The 25448-nt window shown below is 34.8% G+C and overlaps 1 protein-coding gene and 1 pseudogene across 1 annotated transcript; both read left to right on the top strand.

Moving 5' to 3' along the window:
• The first annotated feature begins 12221 nt into the window (after positions 1–12221).
• On the top strand, positions 12222–13706 carry LOC147908281 (uncharacterized). Its single transcript, XM_087410429.1, has one exon. The coding sequence runs from the start codon at positions 13384–13386 to the stop codon at positions 13699–13701; it is 318 nt and encodes a 105-aa protein (XP_087266555.1). The 5' UTR covers positions 12222–13383; the 3' UTR covers positions 13702–13706.
• On the top strand, positions 13705–24936 carry LOC147908280 (uncharacterized; annotated as a pseudogene).
• Positions 24937–25448: the final 512 nt, after the last annotated feature.

Raw genomic sequence — 25448 nt, 5'->3', positions numbered from 1 at the left:
ATTCTTTTCTAGCGACGTTCAACGTAACAGTCATGCGCGACAGAAAATCCGTACGCGGGATTGGTGACAGCGCGTGACGTATTCGTCGGAGCGCGGCGCTCGCGTGCGCGAATCGAATTGTTCTAGAACTTTCGATGTTCCGTTGCCGGTGCCTGTTTGCGTGTACCGAATTGTTTTGAAAAGGCTAAAGAACAATGAATCCCTGACTTTGACGAGGCTTAATGCCAGGCTCGAGATGAAATCACGAGCTCGCCTTGTGCGTGCGTTCAATAACAATTACTGTCGGTCGACCGAAGGAATTCTTACCTTTTTTTTGAATTACCGATCTCGAACACAAAGGTATTCGATAATGTCCCCATGTAATGTTTTGAATTCGGTATGATTGTTTATCGTCGTACGGACTCAGAGTGATTTTCATCTCGAATATATTTACTTGATGTAATTTTGATCTTACACAGTGCGACAAATATGTTCCCGAACACGAACCACATCTCAGCAACCAGTGGCGACATCTGTGCGTTCAAACATGCATTTTAAAGATTGAACATTTTGCTATCATCTGTCAAAGTTTCATTCATTTTGGTTGACATATAACGAAGATATGACAGTTCATGTTAAAGATTTTGATCGAGATAGAAATTTTAATATGGAACAAAGAGCAGTGATTAAATTTAACGCAAAACTTGGTAAAAGTGCATCAGAAACATTCTGATCGATGCAACAAGTTTACGGCAGTCAATGTCTAGGTCGTACAGCTGTTTTTGAGTGGCATAAGCGTTTTTTGGAAGGCAGAGAGAGACCCTTGAAGATGACAAAAATCAGGACGGTCAATTTTGGTTCGAACACCCGAAATGATCGAAAAGTACGTGATTTTGTTGCAAACGATCGCAATGCATCACTAAAAATGATGAAGGAGGCTTTAAATATCAGTAGAGAAACGATTCGAACCATATTACATGAAGATTTGAGTAAAACGAAGGTTTGTGCGAAGTTTGTTCCACACACATTAAGAAGCGATCAAAAATCAGCGAGAATCAATTATTCCAGAGACATCGTTGCAGCCGCAGAAAATAATCCAAACGTCCTAAAATCAATTGTTACGGGTGATGAAACATGGTGCTTTCAATATGATCCAGAAACTAAGCGTCAAAGTGCGGAATGGAAGTCAAAAAATTCACCACAAGCAAAAAAAGTACGAAAAGTTCCATCAAAAATCAAGACAATGCTCATCACATTCTTTGATAGCAAAGGTATTATCCACAAAGAGTTTGTTCCAATTGGCCAAACAATTACTGGTGTATATTATTTCGAAGTTTTAAAGCGATTGATGGGCAGAATTCATTCGCCCCGAATATCGTGATCCAGAAAATTGGTCATCACATTCTTTGTTGCATGATAATGCACCGTGTCACACTTCATTGATTGTCCGTCAATGTTTGGCTCGAAATCATGTCTCCGTGTTAAACCATCCACCGTATTCACCTGATTTGGTCCCCTGCGACTTCTCATTATTCCCAAAATTGAAATTGAAATTGAAAGGACGCTTTTTTGATGACATTCCGACCATCCAATCAGCTTCTACACAGGCACTAGAGGCAATTCCGCAAACTGAGAATATGCATTTGAATCACTATTGAATCGCTGTAACAAGTGTATTGAAGCCAGAGAAGAATATTTTGAATAATAAAACCAAAAAAATATGCATATTGTTGTTTCAATTATGATTTTCAGGCCCTGTTCGGGAACATATTTGTAGCACTGTGTATATATATATATATGTGTGTGTGTGTGTGTGTGTGTGTGTGTATTTGTACACCTATATATATATGTGTGTGTGTGTGTATATATATATATATATATATATATATATATATATACACCAGTTTGATCAAAAAGTATCCGGAAGAGACCATCAGGTGATGCTCTGAGTCAGTTGATTTGAGTTCTTTTTTTTGGCTAGGTTGCCACATCTATCATTGACATTTCCATCAAATTTTATCGCCATAGCTTGACATTTGTAAAAATTACGCCGTCTTGAGTACATCTACCTCTGCGCGTGTTTTCGATTTTTTACAGATTTAAAATGGAGTTGAATTTGCAACAACGAGTTTGCAATAACGAATACCATCCAACAGCCATCGAATTCACCCGATATGACTCCCTGCAATTTTTTTCTGTTCGATCGAGTCAAAAAACCTGCGGGAAACGCGTTTTAACAGCCGAAAGGAGGTAATGGAAAAATCGAAGACGGCTCTGATGGCTATACCAATAGTAGAGTTCCAGAAATGTTTCGAGAGCTGAATCAATCGCTGGCATAAGTGCGTTGCAGTCACTGGAGAGTACTTTGAAGGGGACAATATCATTTTTGATGAATAAACTTGTATTTTGAATTTTCTGAATGAATTCTTTCGGAAACTTTTTGATCAAGCTATATATACAGGGTTGGCCATATTCGACGGAAAGATGTTTTTTTTTTTTTCAATCATGGGAAAGAGATGTTAGATCGAGTAACGACGTTTCCCGTGATTGAAAAAAAAACATCTTTCCGTCGAATATGGCCAACCCTGTATATATATATATATATATATATATATATATAAGTGTACAAATAAGTTTTAAAGCGTTTTTTGTATAATGTATAATTTAAACTTAGAATTCAAATATTTACGCGCTCTTTTGATATGTAGTGGCGCTTAATGTGTACTATTAAAAAACATAATTGACTTTACAAAATTGGAAACTTAACTTCAAAATTAAATGGTTTTAAAATGGCGAGCGACAAGCAATTTATTCGACACTGCATTCGATACGAATTTCATCAAGGAAAAAGCGCTGCTAAACCATGAATCAATTTGTTCTATTCTTGGAATCAATGTATCCAAAAGTACATGTGAGTTTTGATTTAGGCGATTTAAAGAGGATGATTTTGATGTTAGCGATAGAGAACGTAATGGTGCTCCTCAGAAGGTTACAAACAATGAATTGCAAGCATTACTCGATCAAAACTCATGTCAAACACAAAACGAACTTGCACAGCAACTTGGAGTAATTCAACAAGATATTTCAATTCGTTTACGGCAGATGGAAAAGATTCTGAAGGAAGGAAAATGAGTGCCGCATGCATTAAGTGAAAAAAACAAAAATCATCGTCTTGAGAAGTGTTTGAATCTGTACAATAAACAGCATAGAAAATCTTTCTTATGGAAAATCGTGATTGGTGATGAAAAGTGAATTTTTTACGATAATCTTAAAAAGAGAAAACATTATGTGGATCCAGGACAACCCACTACATCAACGCCAAAACGCAACATCCATAGCAAAGTTATGCTATGCATCTGGTGGGATATGAAGGGTGTGCTATATTATGAACTGCTCCATCCGAATGAAACGGTTAACAGTGATCGCTACAGTCAACAATTGATCCGTTTAAATCAAGAAATCGAACGAAATTGTCCATTTACTGGCAAAGGAAAACGTCCTGTGAAATTGCTTCATGACAACGCTAGGCCTCATGTTGGTAAACCTGTAAAGGAAACGTTGCTAGCTCTTGGTTGGGAAGTTCTGCCGCACTCGGCGTATAGCCCAGACATAGCCCCTTCTGATTATCATTTATTCCGATCAATGCAAAACGTCTTGTCCGGTGTATACTTTCGAGCATTTGAAGAAGTGCGAAAATGGATGGATAATTTTATCGCATCGAAAGACGAAACCTTCTTCGCTTCTGGAATTCGCAAGCTGCCCGAAAGATGGCTAAAGGTCATAGATAATGATGGAGATTATTTTGATAATTAAGTGTGTTTTCATTTCTAAATAAATAAATATTAAATTTCATTAAAAACGCTTTAAAACTTATTTGTACACCTAAATACGTATCAATAATTTTGTAAATTCAAATTTTGTCTAAATTTCTATTTTTATTATTTTATTTTATTCTGGAGTGCTGCACCTTGATAAAACATTTTTATATACAAAATAATAAAAAAATATTTTATAATAGGCTCTTTGTTGCTTTAAAGTTGTTTATTAAAATGATGTGATTATTTATTATAATAATATTGATTTTCTCGTGCATTAATTTACTTTTACAAAATGGTTTTTAACTTTGATATAAAATAGTTTACAAAAAAAACAAGAATCTTTTTTACTATACGCTAGATTTGCATTGATTTTTAAATATTTTATTATATTTATTACAAAATTTACCTTTTCAAGAAATGCAAGAAAAAACCAAGTGTTTCTGAACACGATAATACATATCAAGAATGCATTAAAAACTAACATGTAATCATATTTTATGCAGTATATGAGTGCTCCAAAATACTAAATAGACGTTAACAACATTTTATCGTCTCAAATCTTTATTATTTAATAATTGCAAAATAAAACAATCCAGTGGCACTAAGTAATTATTTCGTTCTCGCCACCTTTTTCTATTGACGATGCTGGTAATGTATGTATCCTGCCAACGGCGGCGATATAAGATCTATATTGTTTTTTTCTTTTTGTTTCTTTTTCTGCATCGTACGGTAAATCTCTTGTAACTTCTCGATCTCATTTTCAGGTTCTTTTCTTCATTGTAGCATTTATAGGAAAATATAATGCTGACGACGCAAAGTTTTGAATCCAAGTCTATCAGGTGACGAATTGAACACCTTACCGCTAAGCCACTATGGATTGTCAACATTGCTTTGAAATGGATATATCTTACACGAAAACATATATGAAATTGTGATTTTCCATAAAAAGTGTAACGAAAATATGTTATAAATCACGATATTAAAATGTACAAATTTATATACTAATATGTATAATTTATATACTTATACATATATTTTAATACATATGATTTCAATTATTATATAGAAATATATATCGCCTAATATATTCATTAATAACTTCTTATTTATTTAAAAAAAAATTTTTTTTTAAATACAAAAAGCAAGAACTGTGAGATGTCTGATATTCTGATCTAGCACATTATGCGCGAGATCGCACGCACGCATGCACGCATTGCATTTTAATATCATTTTTGCTGTTACAGATTAATGGGAGGGATATGATTATTAAAATTTATCAAAAGTTCTATGTTATATATTAGGTGTTGGAATTAATTCGTAGCGTTTTTTAAAGAAAGAATGTTATTTATTTCACATGAGCATTAAAAAATACATTAATGAAAGTACTTCCCATCACTTGTAAAACGCTACGAATTAATTCCAACACCTAATAGATATCTGTTTCCCCCTGTTATTGATACACGCCAAGCGGTCGCAAGATTATCAATAAGGCATTTTCAGTTTTCGGGCGCTTGAAAACAAACGATCAGAGCGACGACAGACTCTTTATTGCTGTCTTGTTCGCTCTCACTCAGCGCCGAATTCTTCATCCTTCTCGCCTAATCATTTGTTTTCAGGCGATCGAAAATGCTTTCTCGATCGTCGTATCACTGGTGTAAACATACGATGTACGTCAAGCCGCGGCCTATACAACAGATGTCCTTGTTTATCATGTATATTAAACTATTTTACGAGATAAAGTTAAAAAAAAGATTTGTTCTTCATTCTGACTTTTCTTAAAGAAAGTTATAAGAAATAATATTCTCCGAAATGTTATAAATTGCATTTTAGATTATGTCATTTATGCAGTATATGAATTTTTAATAATACATTTTTCTCTAAAATTTGTGATGAGTGCACATTTTTAAATTCTTATCAAAACATACATCCTTCGTTAAAAATAACTGTTACATATTGAAAAAAAACAAGTGAATTATAAAGAAAGAATTATTTTTCATAATAGTACAACCGATATTTTTTAGTGTGCGCGCATTGTTGTGCCAGAAACCGGGCACAACAGGTTCGGGAGAACGTCAGGATCGAATATTTGTTATATCACTGTCGTTTTGATTTACGTATTGTATATATGTATTAAAAAAAAGTTTTTCTCATATTCGTGTTTTACAGTTATTTAAATATTTCCCGACGCATTACATTTCGTTGCGAATTACGGTTGGGTTTACGTAACTCCGAACTGAGAGCAAGATTCAAAACCGAACTGAATTGAATTCAAATATAAACCTCGAATCGGTGCTCCGCTTATATTGTATCGCTATTTCCGTGTATCCTTGCTGACGAGACGTCTTTCGTCAGCCTTTCGTGGTAATCTTTCGAGGACAGCATCATGCGATAATGATCAAACGTAATATTGCAATTACTTATTATTTTTTATTTTATTATAACATGTCGCGTCAGCATTGCGCTTGACAGCATATATGTACGCATATACACACACACAGAATGTATATAAACAATTTTTCTAGGTCAATTTTTTTCTGTACCATTATACAGTGGTCGCAATATAAAACAAGATTTTTAAAAAACATCAAATAAGTTCGTATCCGTGCTCATCCACATTCGATCGTTGACGCGCGAGGAGTGGGAACTGCTTGGAAGCGTCCGTGTACACCACCGCGAATTCCTAAACGTCGTGACTCGATTGAAGGTACACTTAGCAGTACTAAGCTGGTCTAACGCATCTATTCGTACCTTTAAAAATTAATCTCGTTAACTATTACGAAAATTGCAAAATATTAGATTTTCCAATTCAGTTTTATTCGTCCTATTAGCTCATGGCGGGCGATCCCCTCCTTAGGTTTCAGATTAAAATTATATATGTACTTTCAAAGTTTTAACTAACAAAGTTTAAACTAACAATAGGAGGAAAAATATCAAATCAGTTTATTTAATAAACAAATAAAAAATTATTTTTAAATTGCACAACGTAAAAGACTTATTAATTTCAATATTATAAAATTATATTGGAGCGTCATCCTTATAATTATATTAATCATCATCACTTTCAGAATTTTGTGCGTTATCAGAATTTTTATATATTCGGGAAATATATTTATTTTTTATTTGTCTATTAAATAAAGTGATTCTGATAGAAATTTCATGCATTTTTTGAACAGTTACTAAACAGTTATACCAACTTCTGTCTAGTAACTGAGAAGGAAAATTACTTAGGATCCCAATTAGGATGCAACACTTTGCTTGCAGTTACTGCATACAAAAGTTCCGTAAAATCTGAATCCAGTTATTGAATAGAAATATAATAAATAATGGATATTAAATTGATTGATAAGCAAGCCAATGCTCATAAAATGGACAATTTTGCCTTAGTAATATTTTGTAAATGCTTGCTGGTTGTAAAATTTTAAGATTATGAGAGTCATAGTGCAAGAAATCTTTTGTGCATAATATATTTTGTACTAAAAAAAACATAATATATATTATATACCAAAGATTTTCTGCATTATGACTCTTATAACCTTAAAATTTACTCTTATATTCGGATTGCATAAATTATGGAAACTTCTACATCTTCTTTCAAAAAATTTTAATTTAAAAAATTTTATAATCATAAACGGTCTGATTTCCAATCTTATTGTAAAAAATTTTAATTACGTTTTACATATAACTTTTATAACGTTTTATATATAACTTACATATATAACATATATATAAATATATATATATATATATATATAACTTACATATATAAATTACATACATATGTGCTATGTACATATGCTAATAATATAATATAAAAGAATATCTGAGCCACCCAATTCATCGTCTTCATTGGAATTGACGGAACAAACTCTATTTGATTGTATTCATTAACAAAGAGCAATGTCCGTGCCGTTTCATGTTCTGACATACATATTGAATTCCGAGCAGGTGATATTGCAATTACGATATTTTTGTTAAAAATGTGCAAAATTAATGTTTAAGAATGATATTACAATTTTTGCCAATTTTAAAACAAAAATGTGGAATTTTTTAAAATGTTTCATTTGTCTATTTGCATATAAAAATAATTTAGACTTTTTACAAATCAATAATTATTAGGTATATAATTTATTCTTTAAATGATATTTTAAAGTAATACATCTCTTGTAACATCAATCTTTATACGAGCTCGAAAAATTCATCTTTCCAAAATTATTGTACCATTCATCTTCTTCAAGCAATACAATTAATTAAAATGTTTTACGAAATTTTTATATTACCATACATTTTTTTATATATACATTTACTTTTTTTAGAGGATATTTTATAATGTTGTATAATACAATATTACCGGACATTATTTTACTTGCATAAATGTTACATAAATTAATAACTATAATGTCCTAAAAAATATTGTAAAACAAGATTGCAGACCTTTGCTTATTTTAATATTGATAATTTCATACTTAAAGCAATGTATATATTTTGAAATCGTAGTTGAGACTAAGTAGTATCAGAGATATCTAATTAGTAAGTACCAAAGGCGTTAATCATGAGCTGGCTAATTGTAATGAAATGTCACAACCGTACATCGAGCTTTGGCAAGTTCTAATCAAATGTCAGAGGTACAATGTCGCGAGTACAACGTCATTCTACGAATTGTTGGCGTCATATCCGGAGGTTACAAAGCCAGAGGGCCATTTCGAAGAAACGAAGCATGAGACGCGTCATCACATCAAGACCGTCACCAGGATCGTCGGTATGTCGTCTACGGAGAATCGCGCCGGAGCATTTGATCTCAAAGAAGGAGTTCGAGAGGATGGTGGAGCTTGGAATTGCGAGATCTTCGAAGAGCTGTTGGTTATCGCCCTTGCATTCCATGGTTCCCAAAATGGGCGAAGAGTGACGACCCTGCGGCAACTATCAGGCTCTTAACGTGCAGACTGTTCTGGATTGTTATCCAGAGTATACTTCATACAGGATTTCGCACAGTTTCTTCAGGAAAGGAAGTTTTTTACTATTGACCTGATTTTCGGGCATATCACCAGGTCGCGGAGGAAGATATCCCGAAAACGATAATTACGACGCCATTCGGAATGTACGAATTCTCGGCAATGTCTTTCGCCCTGCGGAACGCCACGCAGACTTTCTAGAGGTTTATGGACGAGGTTCTTCGTGGTCTAGATTTTTGCTACGCGTACATCGACAATATTCTCGTCGCGTTGTCGGTCGAGAAGCACCTCGAGTATTTGCAAATGTTGTTCGAGGACGTATGGTGTTATCAATCCGGCGAAGCGCGTATTCGGGGGAACGGAAGTCAAGTTTGGATATTCGGTGACCGGTGAAGGGATGCGTTGCTCGCGCACGTGAGTACTGAAATGGCTAAGAATCTTCGATGATATCTCGGCATGCTAAATTTAGAAGTCACAAAGAGTCACTGAGATGTTAGTACCGTTAAATGACTTTTTGCATAACAACGCAATAGAAAAAACTCCAATAGCATGGACACCGGCGGAGCAAGCGTTGCAACGTCAAGAGAGTCTGGCGCAAATTGCACTGCTGGTGCATCCAAAGAATTACGCAAAGAGCGACGCAGAGTTAGCACTGTTCATAGACGCGTCCGACCATAGCGTCGGAGTCTCGTTGCAGCGAAACGGTAGCGATTGGAAGCCGTTAGCGTTCTATTTCAAAAAGCTGAATCCTGCTGAGGCGAGATATAGTGTATTTAATCGAGAACTCTTGGCTATATACTTCGCCGTCAAGTACTTCTGACATATGGTGGAGACGAGGAAGTTCACTATTTATACGGATCATAAGCTGCTCATCTTCCGCCAAAAACCGGAAAAGAGCACACCACGTCAATTCAAACATCTGGATTCCGTCGGCCAGTTCACTACAGATATTTGACAAGTATTTGGCGGACGCGTTATCCAGGATCGAGGAGCTCGAATTTCCAATGAATTATGCGGCGTCGCAGCGGGATGACAAGGAAGTTAGAAAGTATGTATAGCGGGATTGCAGCTGAGGTAGGTCGAAATTCCAGGAACGGGAACGACAATATATTGTGACACGGCAAAAGCAACGCCACGGCCACTCTTGATAGGGTCTTTCCGACGAGCTGCTTTTAACATAGTGCATAATCTAGCGCATCTAAGAATTAGCTCGACTGTCAGGCTTGTGGCCCAGCGTTACATTTGGCCATCGATGAACTTGTCGCGACTGGGCTCGCGCGTGTGTGCCGTGCCAGCGGGTAAAAGTGACTCGCCACGTGTCGGAGTCAAGAAGAGAGTTTACCGTACCGTCCGGAAGATTCGAGCATGTGCATATCGACATCATAGTGATGCTAATCTCAAAAGGGAAATTGCTAAACATGTGTCGATTGGTTTTCGCGATGGTCGGAGGCATGTCCTCTTAGAGATCAAGAGGCGGAAACGGTGACGAGATCGTTTTATGAAGGATGGATCGAGATTCAGACTACCTCTGCGAGTCACAACGGATCGTGGGCGACAAATTGGGTCCCACTTATTTCGCCGATTGAGCTGACCGAGACAACGCATTTGAGGACAATGGCGTAGCATCCTTAGGCCAACAGGATGGTCGAGCGTTTCCATCGACAGCTCAAGACGGCAATCAAAAATCATGGCAATGACCGATGGATGGAAGTGCTGCCGACCCATCTTGTTGCGGATCCGAGCGTTCCTAGAGGAACGATTTGCGGACGACGATGGCTGAACTCATCTACGGACAGACTTCCTTGGACAGTTCCTGAGTCGAGCGATATGGGCGATGCCATCGATTTCATCAAGGAATTGAGTCGTCATTTTGGCGACCTGCGTCCAGTCGAGGGGATACATCGCGGAGAGCGTTCATATTTAAGGATTTGGCTACAATAGACTGAGTGTTCGTCTGTCATGATGGACCCAAAAAGATATTATGACGGCCTATACTCGGGGATCAGCCGGACCGACAAATTTTTTGTCGTTCAGGTAAAAGGAAGAGATATAACGATTTTGATAGATCGGTTAAAACTCACATCTTTTCAAATAATACAGAAAACAATATTCCGAGACGAGGAACATGGACAGGACACCGATTGATAATAACAGTATAGAGGACGTCGACCCGAGGAGGTCCGTGGACGCGCTGGGTCTTCGGGAACGAGCCGGGGTGGCGACGAGATCGGGCAGAAGAGTTCGTTTCCGGGATCGTCTACAAGTCGGAAGAAGATAGAATTTTCATTTTTTGTATAATTACGTGTATATTTTTCGTAAACGCCAAGGAGTATTATACACATAGACGATGAATAATAGTTTATTCAATTAGAGAAAATTGCATAGTTTTAATCGCACAATTAAAATCATTAGCACACATTTTCGGTTGTTATATGACATAAGATCCAACGGCGGATCAGAATTAATTAATTTTCGTCTTATTGCATTATTCTATCTCATTCTATTCTATTCTATTTAAAAAAAAATACTACAACTAAGCAGGAATCACTCCGCATGGATATATAGTTTATCGCTGTAAGCACAGGGAGGCACTGGCAGGGAGGTACTGTGGCGATATATCGCCATTACTTCAACTAAAAATGCATTCGAAAAAGATTTAATTTTCATCAGGAGAATATCGTGTTCTCGGGATCGCGAGAGAATACTCGCGAATATGGGAGACCTGCTTAGCTATTCAAGTTAGAAAAAAATACAGAGAGACAGACACGAGGCAGGTAAAACGTCAAATGTAAGCAGTGACAGCAAAAGCAAGGAATAATTGGCGACAGATTTATCTCATTTGCGGATAAAATCTCAGTAGATAGTTAAAATTCGACATTACAGCCAAGTGCAATAGTGCACATGTTGTAATTTGTCGGGAGAGGTAACCGTTGCACAAGAAAATTAGGAAGAATGAGCTAAAGAAGTATTCTTTTAAAATCGAAACTTCGGAACTTTCGAAAACAATTGAAAAACAAATAATTTTTCTCTGAGTGTGAGGTCGAGTATGCGAGAGAGAATCGACACTTTTCCGCCGGCGCTCGATCAGGGCAATGCTTGTAAAATCCGTCTAGCCTTGACATAAAGATACATGTTTCTTTTACCAGGAACGGAATTTTTTCTTACCCAATCTTTTCTTACCTCTGCGATCTTATAATTCCCCAATACATCACAATAAAAGTCCCAAATTATAAATGCTGCAAGTGTAGCATCATTTAAAGTCTTATGAATGATATAAATAGTTCATGTTCAATAATAATAAAATAAGCAAAGAACTATTACAACTTCAAATTACGCAATTTTTATTTGAAAAATAATAACATTTATGTATAATATAATAATAAACATGATATTCTTAGAAAATCTCTCAAAGACCACTTGCAGTGTCATGTCACATTACTTTTTGATAAGTAACATCTTTCAGCTGATTACTGTCAAATTTTGAGCGAAATTCATCACGTAGTTTCATTTCTGTAGATGATTAAAGCGAACAACATTTGTATTTTTTGCAAAATGAAAAAAAAAACGAGTTTCGTGCAGTAATCAAACATCTACATATGAAAGATTTAACGCCGAAAGAAATCAAAGCCGAGTTGAATAATGTTCATCTGTAATAATAGTACATCTGCACCAGCGTTTGCGACTGTATACAATTGGGTGAATGAATTTAAACGTGGTCGTACAGCCACATGTGATGCATCTCGTTCGGGACGTCCAATTGAGGCTGCTACGCCAGAAATCGTCGATAAAGTCCACGATATTGTTTTGACTGATCGACGAGTGAAAGTGCGCGAGCTTGTTGAGGTCATAGGCATATCACATGGCACAGTGATTTCAATTTTGAACAATTGAGTATGAAAAAGCTATCGGCAAGATGGGTGCCGCGTTTGCTCACTGTGAACCATAAACGCGACTGTGTGACAATTTCAAAACAATGTTTGGAGATGTTTTAACGTAATCCAAATAAATTTCTGCGTCATTACTGTAAACGAAATATGGATCCTTTACTTCACATCCGAGATGAAGGAACAGTGGACAAAACAATGGACTTCATCGAATGAACCAGCTCCGAAGAAAGCGAAAACCGTGAAGTCAGCCGGAAAGGTGATGGCCACAGTTTTTTGAGATGCACGCGATATAATTCATATCGATTACCTTCCGTCAAGCAAACAATTAATGGCGATTACTACGCAGCCTTATTGGATGTTGTTCCAACAACATTTTAAAGAAAAAACGTCCCCATTTGGCGAAGAAGAAAGTGCTCTTCCATCAAGACAATGCACGAATTCACACGTGGAAAGAGATTCACTACCAGAAAGCAGCTCATCACCGAAACAGAGGTTTATTTTGAAGGGTTGGATAAATCATATTATATTATTTGGACGGATTGAAAAAGTTGGAGAATCGTTGGATCAAGTGCTGAAAGGAGACTATGTTGAGAAATAAAAATGAATCGATCAAAAAAAATGTGTTACTATATTTTTACTATATTTTTCTAAAAACTTATTGACTTGTCCTCGTATTTATATTTAAAATAACAAAACTGGATTTAATAAAATGTTTTATTAATATCTTTTTTTTTGCAGGAGGCACTGAAGATGAAGGAGAAAATCCTGGCTGTTGCAGAAAGTACGAAGATACCTGAAGATATTAACGACGAATCTATCAGTTATCAGGACCCAGTGAAATTACTGTACGACTTGATGGATTCAAAGATTAGTATTCAAAGTACACAGTGCTTGAAGCCAGTAAGTATAGATTTGCACATAAATGTACAAAAATGTGAAGATGACAATACTCTTGTCATCGAAAGCACAGGCCATGTGATACTGATCGTATCCAGCATGAGCATGAAAGTAAGCACATACGTGTACAAGAATGTGCGGATGATTATGCTCTTATCATCGAAAAGATGAGCCGTACAACAAGAGCATGAGCCTGAAGGTAATCGTATCATAAATTCTGCTTTCTTCAATAAAGAACTCCATCAAGTATTTGATAATTATTCGCGACATTGCCGGTTTAAAGACTGGAAACTCGTAAATACTCGTCATATTGGATTCAAGACGCAGTTCTTTTATGAATGCAAATTTTCTTTTCATAAGGCCGATTTTTGATTACATTCCATAGACTCTACAAATATGGATCTGAACATGGCTATCACAGCTAGAACCATTACCATTAGGATTGATTATACTCAAATGAAAGAGGTATTTGCAGCTGTAAATGTACCGTGTATGTCGGAGAAAACATATATCTAATATCCAAACATAGTACTCGAAGAATTAGAAAAAACAGCCATTAAAAATATGAAAATGGCAGACAAACTTGAAATGCAACTCGCTGTAGAGAGAAATGAAATAATTAACAATCATCCATACATAACCGTTGTAGCGGATGATAGTTGGGCAAAGAGATCATATGGTAAAGATAGTGCCCATGATTCACTTTTCGGAGTTGGAGCTATTATTGGTTTCTGCACGAAGAAGGTTTTCTTTATCGGCATTCGCAACAAGTTTTGTATTCCATATGATGGAAAAGGTCTCGAAGCAAAAAATCACAAATGCTATAAAAATTTCGACCGTAACTTAGTTCTGCACGCATAGAAAGTGATGCTATTGCTGATTCACACGTAGCATTGCAATGCATAGAGTGATTTTTAAAATACCCATTGCCGACGGCAATAGCAATGTGTATCTGTCCAAAAATAGCAATCCGTATTGAGAGCAAATGATAACGGTGCGAAAAGTAGAATGCACTAATCACTTGCTTCGAAATTTATATAAAAAATTAAAAATAGTCGCAGAAGCAACAGAACCAAAATTGCGTAGAAATCATGACTTTATAAAATCACGAAATGTGAAATTTGTGAAAAACAATATTTCCAAAATTAGAAATAAAATTGTACAATTAAGTGCAGAAGAAAAGAGGAGCAACCTCAGCATCATTTAGCTAAGGAATTACGAAAAGATATAACAAATGTTCTTAGCCATATCTTTGGGGAGCACAAACAGTGTAAAGAACGTGGCCGTACATGCGAGAACATCGCTAATACAAATAATTAAAATTATGTTCCGAATTTAAAATTGTACGGTCTTTATCCTAAAATACAGGATGCAATCACATACCTAAGTGCTTATGCCGACAGTGTTTGTTGCTCAATGTGATTAACAATTTAGCAGAATCGTTTCACTCGATAGTTTGCGCAGAAGTTAATGGAAAGCACGTGTTTTATGGTGCGCGTGGTTCTTACAATACTAGAATTGCAGCAGCTATTGTTCAACATAACACGCAACAAGCTCTCACAGAATTACATAAAAACGTATGTGTGACTCCTTCTATTATCGAGAATCTGAAAAAACGACGACAAATCAAAATAGCTCGAACCAAAAAATATCGCAAAGTAGATGGAAAACAAAAGAAATTTAATAAAAACAGATGATTATTACGGACCTCAGTTGCAAAAACCAGATGTATCCTCTGAAATATTTGAAGAAAGAAAACAAAGGTATATGGAAGAATTGTTTGAAAATGCCAAAAACTGAAAAGAAAATGAATACAAAACTAGAGAGCAAAGTGATAGCGAATTATGGTTGTCACTGAGAAAAATAATGTTGACAGCAAAAAAAAAATTTTAGAACAGTATGTCGTATGAGGCTAACGTCTTGTGCAAAAAATACCTTGTTTTCTCCATCCATCGATACCATGAAATATGGTCACGATATGGAGAAAATGGCAAAATATAAATTAAAAATATTAAAAAAAGATATAAAACCATGCGGATTGTTTATTGATTCTAACAATCAGTGGTTGGGTGCTTCTCCTGATGGGCTTCTCGAGGAGGATGGTCTAATATAAAATATATAACAGCGCGATTATAGCATTTTCGCTGTGGACAGCGAAAAGCATAAAAATAGTGCATGTTAATAGAGACAATGACTTTTGGCAAAATAAAATGTTGTCTTTTTTAACATGTTTTTATTTTGACTGCATGCTTCCTGAAATTTTGGACAGTCGGTATATTAGACATATGCCTATCAGAGAACCAAAATATATAATACAGGCGAAAGAGTTGTCCAAAAATGGTAAATACTTATATCACAAAGTGACAACATATAACAATAGAATCAGTCGATGAAAAAGAAAACGAAACGAAAAATGAAAAACGATTGAAATGTAATAATATTTCAACCGAAAAAATGTTACTGTTTCTACTACTGTGATAGAGCCAGGTGGCTGTATTTTTGTTAGTCATATAACTAATCATATTCCGACAACAGATGAAATGGCAAATCGAAGAGTTCTAGACGATCGTCAGATATCTCTTTTTTCTATGAAAGAGAATGTCTTGTCTAAATATAGTAAATGACTGAATATTTTCTTACGCATTGTGGTAGAAACATTTTGTTCCGAAACACAAAGCGTACATTATTTAAAATATTCAGAATTAATTATAGCCAGTGATCGCAAAAGTATCCAAATAATTGAAAGAAATTGTATTGATCACTGGCGCTGCATCTTTTTTGAAAAAAACTTTACTACAAAAACTTTGTATATGATAGCATACCTGGCTGTACATATGATAAAATGACGTCGAAAGAAAGACAATATAGAGCTCGTTTTCCGCAAATAATATCTACTGACATAAGGTTTAAAAAAGTTCAAACGCAACCGGATGGTACGTCTTGTGGAATACATGTTGCGGCTTTTACAACGGATATAGCCTTGAGTAAAAATCCTTGCAAAGAGAAATATTCCAAAAACGTTGAATTAATGAGACATCACTTTGTTTCTATTGTAGCAAGCAATACACTCTTGCCTTTTACCAGAGAATAAATATTCTTTAAATGTTATATTATTTCAAAAAATATTGTTGTACTTTCATACGTAAGTGTAATCAACACACTGTGATATAATAGAACAGTTAGAAGAAAATACATAACTTTGACGGATAAATATTTTTAATATATGTATGTGTCTTAGACAAGAATATTTGCCCATGTTATGGGCTAAGCACAACAACGGTGTATGTTTGATTGCGTTTCACGGCAATGGGCGATGGATGGGCCCATTCTATATTGTCGAAATTAATGACAATATATAATTTAATTTAATCCAATTTTTTTGATATAATTTCAAATAATGTCTTGTTTTTATATTTGTTAGAAACCGTTAAATATCCATTTTCTTCACTTCCAGATAAATTGTGGACAACTTTATCCAGGAGATATCTCCAATGTATTCTGGGAGATATTTCCTAGATAAAGTAAAGATGAAGAAATTGGTAAAGAAATAAATGTTGTTTCAATGTATGACATTGACATTACATGTCAAGGTCAAGACCATTGGAAATTATTCCTTAGCACAGAGATGTCCGTAACTGATTGTGAGTTGTAAATCATAGTTATAGATCAACGCAAAATGTATTGGCGTATTATATACTATATATTTCGATTAAAACTCATGTTCCACGATTCAGTTATAGCCATCTTTATGTCCAACTCATAAATCCGAGATCCCCCTTTTGGACATTATATACTATCTATGTATAATATACGTACATACGAGGGCAAATCAATAAGTAGTGTTTCAAGATCAATAAGTAATGTTTTCAAGCAACGTTGCTGATGCAATTTGGCATTGCCATCGTGTACTACCATCTTTCAAACGATGCCATATAAAATTTCAGAGTGAAGCAATAGTCTTGATTTGATAGCAATTCGTAAGCGTGTTTGATGTTTCCGATATAATGAAAAAAGAGCAATATCGATCCGTGATTCGTTTCTTATTTTTGGATAGAAAAACGTGTGAAGAAATAAAAACGAAGTTGGATGCTGTCTATGGGAACTCTTCACCACCTATGACAACCGTTAGATATTGATTCAAAGAATTCAAACGTGGTCGTTCGTCTGTTTCTGATGAGGAGCGCTCAGGCCGCCCGGCAGACGTCGTTACTGAGGAAATCGTTGAAAAAGTCCACGACATGATTCTCGCTGATCGTCGAACGAAAGTGCATGAAGTAGCAGAGGCTGTAAGCATGTCGTACGAAATGTATTTTCAATATTTTGCATGATAATTTGAGAATGAAAAAGCTGTCGACCCGATGGATGCCGCGATGGATTGTTCACAATGCACCGGCTCACTCCTTCGCAGTCGCCACAGCCAATTGATCGAATTACGTACTCTCTGGATTTAGTTCTCTGTGACTTCTTCTTGTTTCCAAACTTGAAAAAATGGCTCGGTGGAAAGAAATTCACGTCGAATGAGGAGGTCATCGCCGAAACAGAGTCCTAGATTTTACAGAGTTCGATAAATCGAAAAAATATTTTTCTGAGGGTTAAAAAAATTGCAAAAGCGTTGGGAAAAGTGTATTCTTCTAAAAAGGTGTATTCTTCATACGTTGTATTCTTCTTACGTTGAAAAATAAAAAAAATTTTTGTGAAAAATTTGCATCTTCATTACTAACACGGATACTTATTGATTTGCCCTTGTATTAGGTGTAGTATAATATTATTTTTCCAATAGATGGCAATATCTCGCAACGCGAGATACAGATTACTAAAGCCATCTATTGGAAAAATAATGGATTTTTTTTTACTACACCTAATATATATGTGTTAGACATATATGTAACATATATTGCGTGGCCATTCATACGCATAAATTTCATACGACGCTATACGTCTATGACTATGTGTACATATCACATTCCAAGCGTTCTAGTAAATGTAGACACTTACTAGTCAATGTAAGTTAATATTGGTCCGTATTCAGAACGCGCTTTTATCTTCGAATTTCTATAATATGCGTAATGTAAAGCATGTTAACGCACTAACATCGTTATAAGCACGTTCTGAATACGAGTCATTGACAACAACAGGCTACAGTAAGTGTATTTTTGTTAAGGACACTGACTATGACATCAATATAAATAATATAACTTCAAATGCAAATATGTATATACGTACAATGTAATAGCATTTTTTCGTTCCTAATGCCATTTAAACTTAGGATATATTCACGTAAACTTGCATAGATATATGAATAAAAAAATGAATTATCCAATCGTATTTTATGTATGTCTTTATAATAGAAATGTGATTGGATAACTTTTTTTATACATACATTTATGCGGCTATGCAAATTTATGTGGATACACTCAGGATGCAATATGTATTATAAATACATCGCGATACATTGCATATACATATAGCTATTTTATCTCTTTTTATTATATCTAATAAAAAGAGGCAGAAGTTATTTATGCTCAGATATTCATCCAGAATATAGACGTATTAGCGAATATTAGAATTATATTTTATGTGCATCATTATACATATATCAATTACATAGCTAATTCATATTCGCTATGTCTGTTTATATGTACTATTGAAATTTATATGTTCATTATACATATATGCATATACATACATACATACGTACGTACATACATACATACATACATACATACACACATACATACACAAATAATATTCATAAAATTCTAATATTCGTGTAAATAGACATAGGGAAAATCTGCGTAAATATCTGAGAATGAGAAACTTGTACTTCTTTTTGTTAAACATAAAAAGAGATGAAGTAGCTACACTTGTACCTGCAATACATATATTGACAATACATATTACATCCTAACTTAAAGTGAAATTGGACATAAGGAAAAACACTACTACGGCAGTGATTACTATACTATATTAAATTACTATATTAGATGTGATTACTTATATTAGATTTTCAATACTTTTTTATAAATTTATACGTGTATTTCAGTGTGCTCGAAATTAGTTGCACATGTCGGGCCGATTTCTGAAGTGCTGCCTACTTTTCCTTCACAACCGCTCAATGCTCGACGGCTGAATGCTAGACATGTATCTCAAGAGCGTCACAGTAACATGTTGCGACCATACCTTCCAGCAAATTATTATGAAAATATTTTCCTTCCTACATAATTGTTATTTTCTTAATAATGGTGATTAAACATCATATTAATAAGTAAATGCATTTTACTGAATGTAATGTATCTTTAAAATATTGTTTTATCATTTTTATGATTTTTATGACATTCGGTTTCTTTCAAAGAACTACTGACCACACTTTTGTGCCACAGAATGTAATATAGAATTTTACTTTACTGCGTCATATATCTGATCATCTGTTTGCATTTTTTTTATGGAATAAATTCTGGAGAATGCACTTAAATGACATATCAATAATAGAACTTTAAAGATAATAGAGAGTTCTGCTAATAATAGAGAGTTCTGATAATAGAGAATTCTGCAATAACGTGGATTCAAACGCTTCCAGTGAATGCTTTTTCTTAATTAGTCGTTAATAACGTGACCATGATATCGATTATGTATCTTTTTTCCTAGGTTGAAAACGTGAAAAGTACACACACACACACACACACACACACACACACACACACACACACATACACACACACATATATGCATACATACAAAAAATTTTCACTTTTCACGTTACGTGACGCGTAGAAAACAATGGCGTTATACGAGTTAATCAGCTGTAACCAGTATGACTCGCGTTCACAGTATCGTTGCTGCGCAACAGTATTGTCAATTCAGTAATAGTGTTCTATACACACACATATATGTGTGTGTGTGTGTGTGTGTGTGTGTGTATGTGTGTATAAAAGTGATATTTTCACGAATGACATAAAGATACTAACCTTTCCCATTCTGGCTTTATAGGATGCTTTCCAATAAGAAACACATATCACAATAATCTTTTAACCAATTTTGGTTTTATAAGATGCCTTCTAACAAAGAAAAACAATGTGACACAGTATGACATGTGCATTATTACAGTCTTGTTGTTCGCCGATGTACAAGGATGAGATAATCATTGTGTTGTACTGAGTGAGTCGCTCTTGTTAGAAAGCACTCATAATCTTCTCTTATTAAAGACAGATTTTCTACTATATTTTTTTCATTTTGTAGACACAAAACACTAATACACTACATATATATATATTTATACAGTGTTTTATATATATGTTGAAAAATATATATATTTCGGCCACAATCTGGCCATCTTCAGTAAATTCACAAATATTCTTAAAACGCAGAATTACATATATCTAACATTAAATTCAGCCGTCGTGTAATGTAACTATGTTTTCTTTCATCTTGTGAAAGTGCATCGTACAACAATGTTGCCAATTGTCATATTGCGAATTATGTAGAACAAGAATTTCCAGATTCTAATTTTAAATATTAACCTATTATTAATATCTTCTAATCGAATTGTATGAAAATTGAATCGTTACCTGTTTTACAGAAAAAATGATGAATCTTGTCAGAACTGATGATGAAATTTGTAAAACGGTTAGGAACGAAGTAATTCAAATATTTAAATCAATAGATAACTGCGACATTAAATCGTTTGAGAATAATATCATACGAGAAAGTGTAAGGGAGGTAAAACGATTCATCTCAGAGAATCCTGAAATTTTAATTACCAAAGCTGATAAAGGTAATACAACAGTAATTATGAATCAAAAAGTTACAGAAGGAAAATGTATGAGATTCTCAATGAGCACATACATTTTAATAAATAAAGATCCCACCAACAAAATAACAACGGTAATTAGTAATTTACTAAAAAATTGGAAAAACAAGGGGTACATTGACCTAAACATATACAAAAAATTGTATGTATCGGACGGCGACTTCCGAGTTCTTATGGACTGCCAAAAATTCATAAGGAAGGTCATCCGCTGAGATTAATAGTTAGTTGCATAAACAGTGCTTTTTATCTATTGACGATCTTCCTAAAAGATATTATAAACAATAATAACAAAAAAAATTTCAGTTATGTAAAAAACGGTTTTGATATTGTGAATAAACTCAATGGAAGGATAATCGATAAAAATTTCAGTATTATATCATTCGACGTGATCTCGATGTACACGAACATTCCGATCAATTTAGTATTAAAGAGTATTGAACGTAGGTGAAACTTGATTGAAAACAAGACTTTGATTTCTTTCCATGTATTTATTAAAGCAATTATGATTATAATTAACTCTACATTTTTTAAATTTGCCAAAAAAATATTTAGACAGATTTTTGACATGCCAATGAGCTCTCCATTGTCCCCTATATTAGCGAATATTGTTCTACAAGACTTAAAACAAGAAATTATTACGACTAATAATATTATCTCGTCTTTTTAGTTCCGTTATGTTGATGACATTGTATTGTCCATGCAAAAACAAAGTGGAGAATGTTTAATTCATATCATGAAAGGCTAAGATTTACAGTTGACTTTGACGATGAAAACGGCATTAATTTTTTAGATGTTAAACTAATGAGACAAGAAGGAAGAATCATCTTCGATATTTATAAAAAACCTACTAATTCAGGGAGATGTTTAAATTATTTTTCGAATCATCCGTTAGTACATAAAAGGGGTGTAATCATCGGGCAATTAGATAGAATATTGTTTTTATCCCATCCAAAATTTCAAGAAAAAAACATTTCTGACTTAGTTCACACTCTGTTAATGAATGGCTATCCTCTTGAATTCATTTTTTCAACAATATAAAAATAGAATCAAAACTTTAGAAAATAGAACAAATTTAGATAAAAATAGTGAGTATAACAATAATGAAAGCGATTCTAATTCTAATTTAAAGAAAAAGTTTTTTATAGTACCATATTTAAGTATCGAAAAAATTTAAAAAACTATCACATATTCAGGGTTTTAATATCGCTTACAAATCTATAAATAAATTAAATAGATTTATTAAAACTGGAAAAGATCCTTTGTGTAAAGAGAACCATTGTGGAGTGGTTTATAAAATAAATTGTTTAAATATTGTGAGGCTTCTTATGTTGGTCAAACAAAAAGGAAATTAAAAACTCGAATAAAAGAACATAGGGCTAACATAAGAAGATTCACCTCGGAGATGTCAGTGGTTTCATGTCACCAGTTGAATGAGATGCAGGAATTAGATTGAGATAATAGAATTTTAGATGCAGAACAATCATTATTGAAAAGAAGAACTTCTGAAATGATATACATAAAAAGCCAAATAAGTAGTATCTATAAGCAAAGTGACACTGAAGGTTTGTCCGATGTTTATCTGCCTTTTCTAAAGAAAGATCTCTCTTCTAGAACAATCTAAACTTTTAACACATATAATAGTGGTAACATATGTGATATGACAAATAATACACAATGTCACGACAAATTTCCATCTGTGTAAAGGAAATGCTTAAGATTCATCATTTTTTCTAAAACAAGTAACGATTCAATTTTCATACAATTCGATTAGAAAATATTAATGATAGATTAATATTTAAAATTAGAATCTGGAAATTCTTGTTCTACATAATTCGCAATATGACAATTGGCGCTGCATTGTTGTACGATGGACCTTCACAAGATGAAAGAATACGTTTATACATAGTTACATTACACGACGGCTGAATTTAATGTCAAATATATGTAATTCTGCATTTTAAGAATTTTGTGAATTTACTGAATTTACTGGCCAGATTGTGGCCGAAACGTCTAATGTTTATATGATGTATTAATGTAATGATATTAGGTGTTGGAATTAATTCGTAGCGTTTTTTAATGAAAGAATGTTATTTATTTCACAAGAGCATTAAAAAATACATTAATGAAAGTACTTCCCATCACTTGTAAAACGCTACGAATTAATTCCAACACCTAATAATTAAATATCACAAATAATATCTTGTGCTGTGGTTTTCATAAGTCTCTTCTTCAATACTCTTCTTTTCATAAGTTTTGGTTTATAACGTGGAGTGATATTAAGTCGACGAATAATTAATCGGCAGTGATTTATAGTAATTAATTAACAGATTCTCTATTAAAATGCATGCTGTCATCGAATAAACGCGGCGTGTGATTACTTTTCTTCGGTGATTTTCAGTCGAATGATTAATTAATAATAATGGATTAAAATGGACCATCGATAGTAAAACGGACACTTAATTGATAGAGATACAGTAATAAATTTTTTGAGTAATCATTGAAATACTTTGTTTTCTTCAAGTTAATGAATAGCTACATGCTGAGCGTAAACATATCGAAGTGATGCGTTTTATAAGAAACAAAGTATTTTAATGGTTACTCGATCTGCGTGCATCGATGGGAACGAGTGATTTCTAAACTTGTTAGAGAAATGGAAGTTTAACTGATAATAGTTTGGAGCTGTACATGATCCATCAATGATCGATGGAAGTTTTTCTTATTTTTCAAGCTGCAGCATGTCGAAGTCATCAAACTTTTTCAAGGCAATTTTGTATGTGTGTGTGTGTGTGTGTGTGTGTGTGTGTGTGTGTGTGTGTGAGGGAGGGAGGGAGGGAGGGAGGAAGGGAGGGAGAGAGAGAGAGAGAGAGAGAGAGAGAGAGAGAGAGAGAGAGAGAGAGAGTGAGAGAGAATGCGATCGCATATGCATGCGTGTGTAGCGATCGTCTGATCGTCTAGAAGGTCTCCCGTCTGCGTCGGACAGTGAGAAACGCCGCTCCTGGCTACCTTCTCTACGCGTCATTCGCTAATTTCTTATTATAATTTAAAAATTACGCTTTTGACAAAATTTTAGCAAAGGACAAATCGTCTTAGAATTAAGTCAGGAATATGACATTTCAAGGATAATATATTATTTTGAATCACCCTATATACACGCACACGCGCACGCACACGACATACACACACACACACACACACACAAACACACACACATACACACACACACATATACTTACTTAAATGTCTATTGGTTAGTGGAAATAAAAACATATTAACGTGAGATGACATACACTTTAAGTAGTATAATAGTGGCGGTTCTAACCCAGGTCTTCTGAGGAGGGTGCGGGGCGCGAGAGGTAGGCGCGAAGAAGGGAGGGGGAGACGCGGGAAGTCCTGGTGCTATCGGTGTTTACTGATATGATGAATCCCAGCGGTGTGATGTGATGATACATATCGCTATGTTGTGATGTCACGTATTATTGGGACCGCCAGCACCATCCAACACCCCATCGCCGCAGACGCTGCCGCCACCGCCGCCACCTCACACTCCGCCGCAGACGCCAACGCCACTGCCGCCGCCGCGGACCCTGCATTCACCCTAAAGTGCGTTTCGAGTTGTCGCCGCGGACCCCGCGTATATCACAAAAATGCATTGCGGGGTCACTGCCGCCATCCAACACCTACCCCAAAATGTGTAGCAGTACTATAACGTGGACTTTTTTCTAGGAAATCGGTGGCACATCATCGATGTATCGGCTACTACACAAAGCGCCTTCAATGAGGGATAGATGATGACATCATACTGCATTCTCATAGTTCTTTCTTTCAAGGTCAGAAACGTCAATAATGATATTTATCTAGGAAGAATCGTGAAATCGGGTGACACGTCGCCACTGCAACCCAATAGGAAGGATAGACAAAGGGACAAAGAAGTCGCAAATAGAATATATAATGGGTCATAAGCGCGCGACATCTCAGTTGACGTTTTTAAAAATTACCGAATCATAATAAGTGTAATGCGAAAAGTATGGCTGATATCATTCAGACGTTGAGGACATGGACGGTGTAAATGCAGACAAGTTATTTGAAGCATTGGAAATAGAATTTGAGGATA

Source organism: Acromyrmex echinatior, chromosome 10, assembly GCF_024713525.1.
Source record: "Acromyrmex echinatior isolate Ae372 chromosome 10, ASM2471352v2, whole genome shotgun sequence".
NCBI lineage: Eukaryota > Metazoa > Arthropoda > Insecta > Hymenoptera > Formicidae > Acromyrmex > Acromyrmex echinatior.
This window is presented reverse-complemented; position numbering and strand designations above follow the sequence as displayed.

Bases quoted from the DNA above. Each gene is read 5' to 3' on its own strand.
- LOC147908281 (XM_087410429.1), top strand. From the start codon at position 13,384: ATGAAGGAGAAAATCCTGGCTGTTGCAGAAAGTACGAAGATACCTGAA.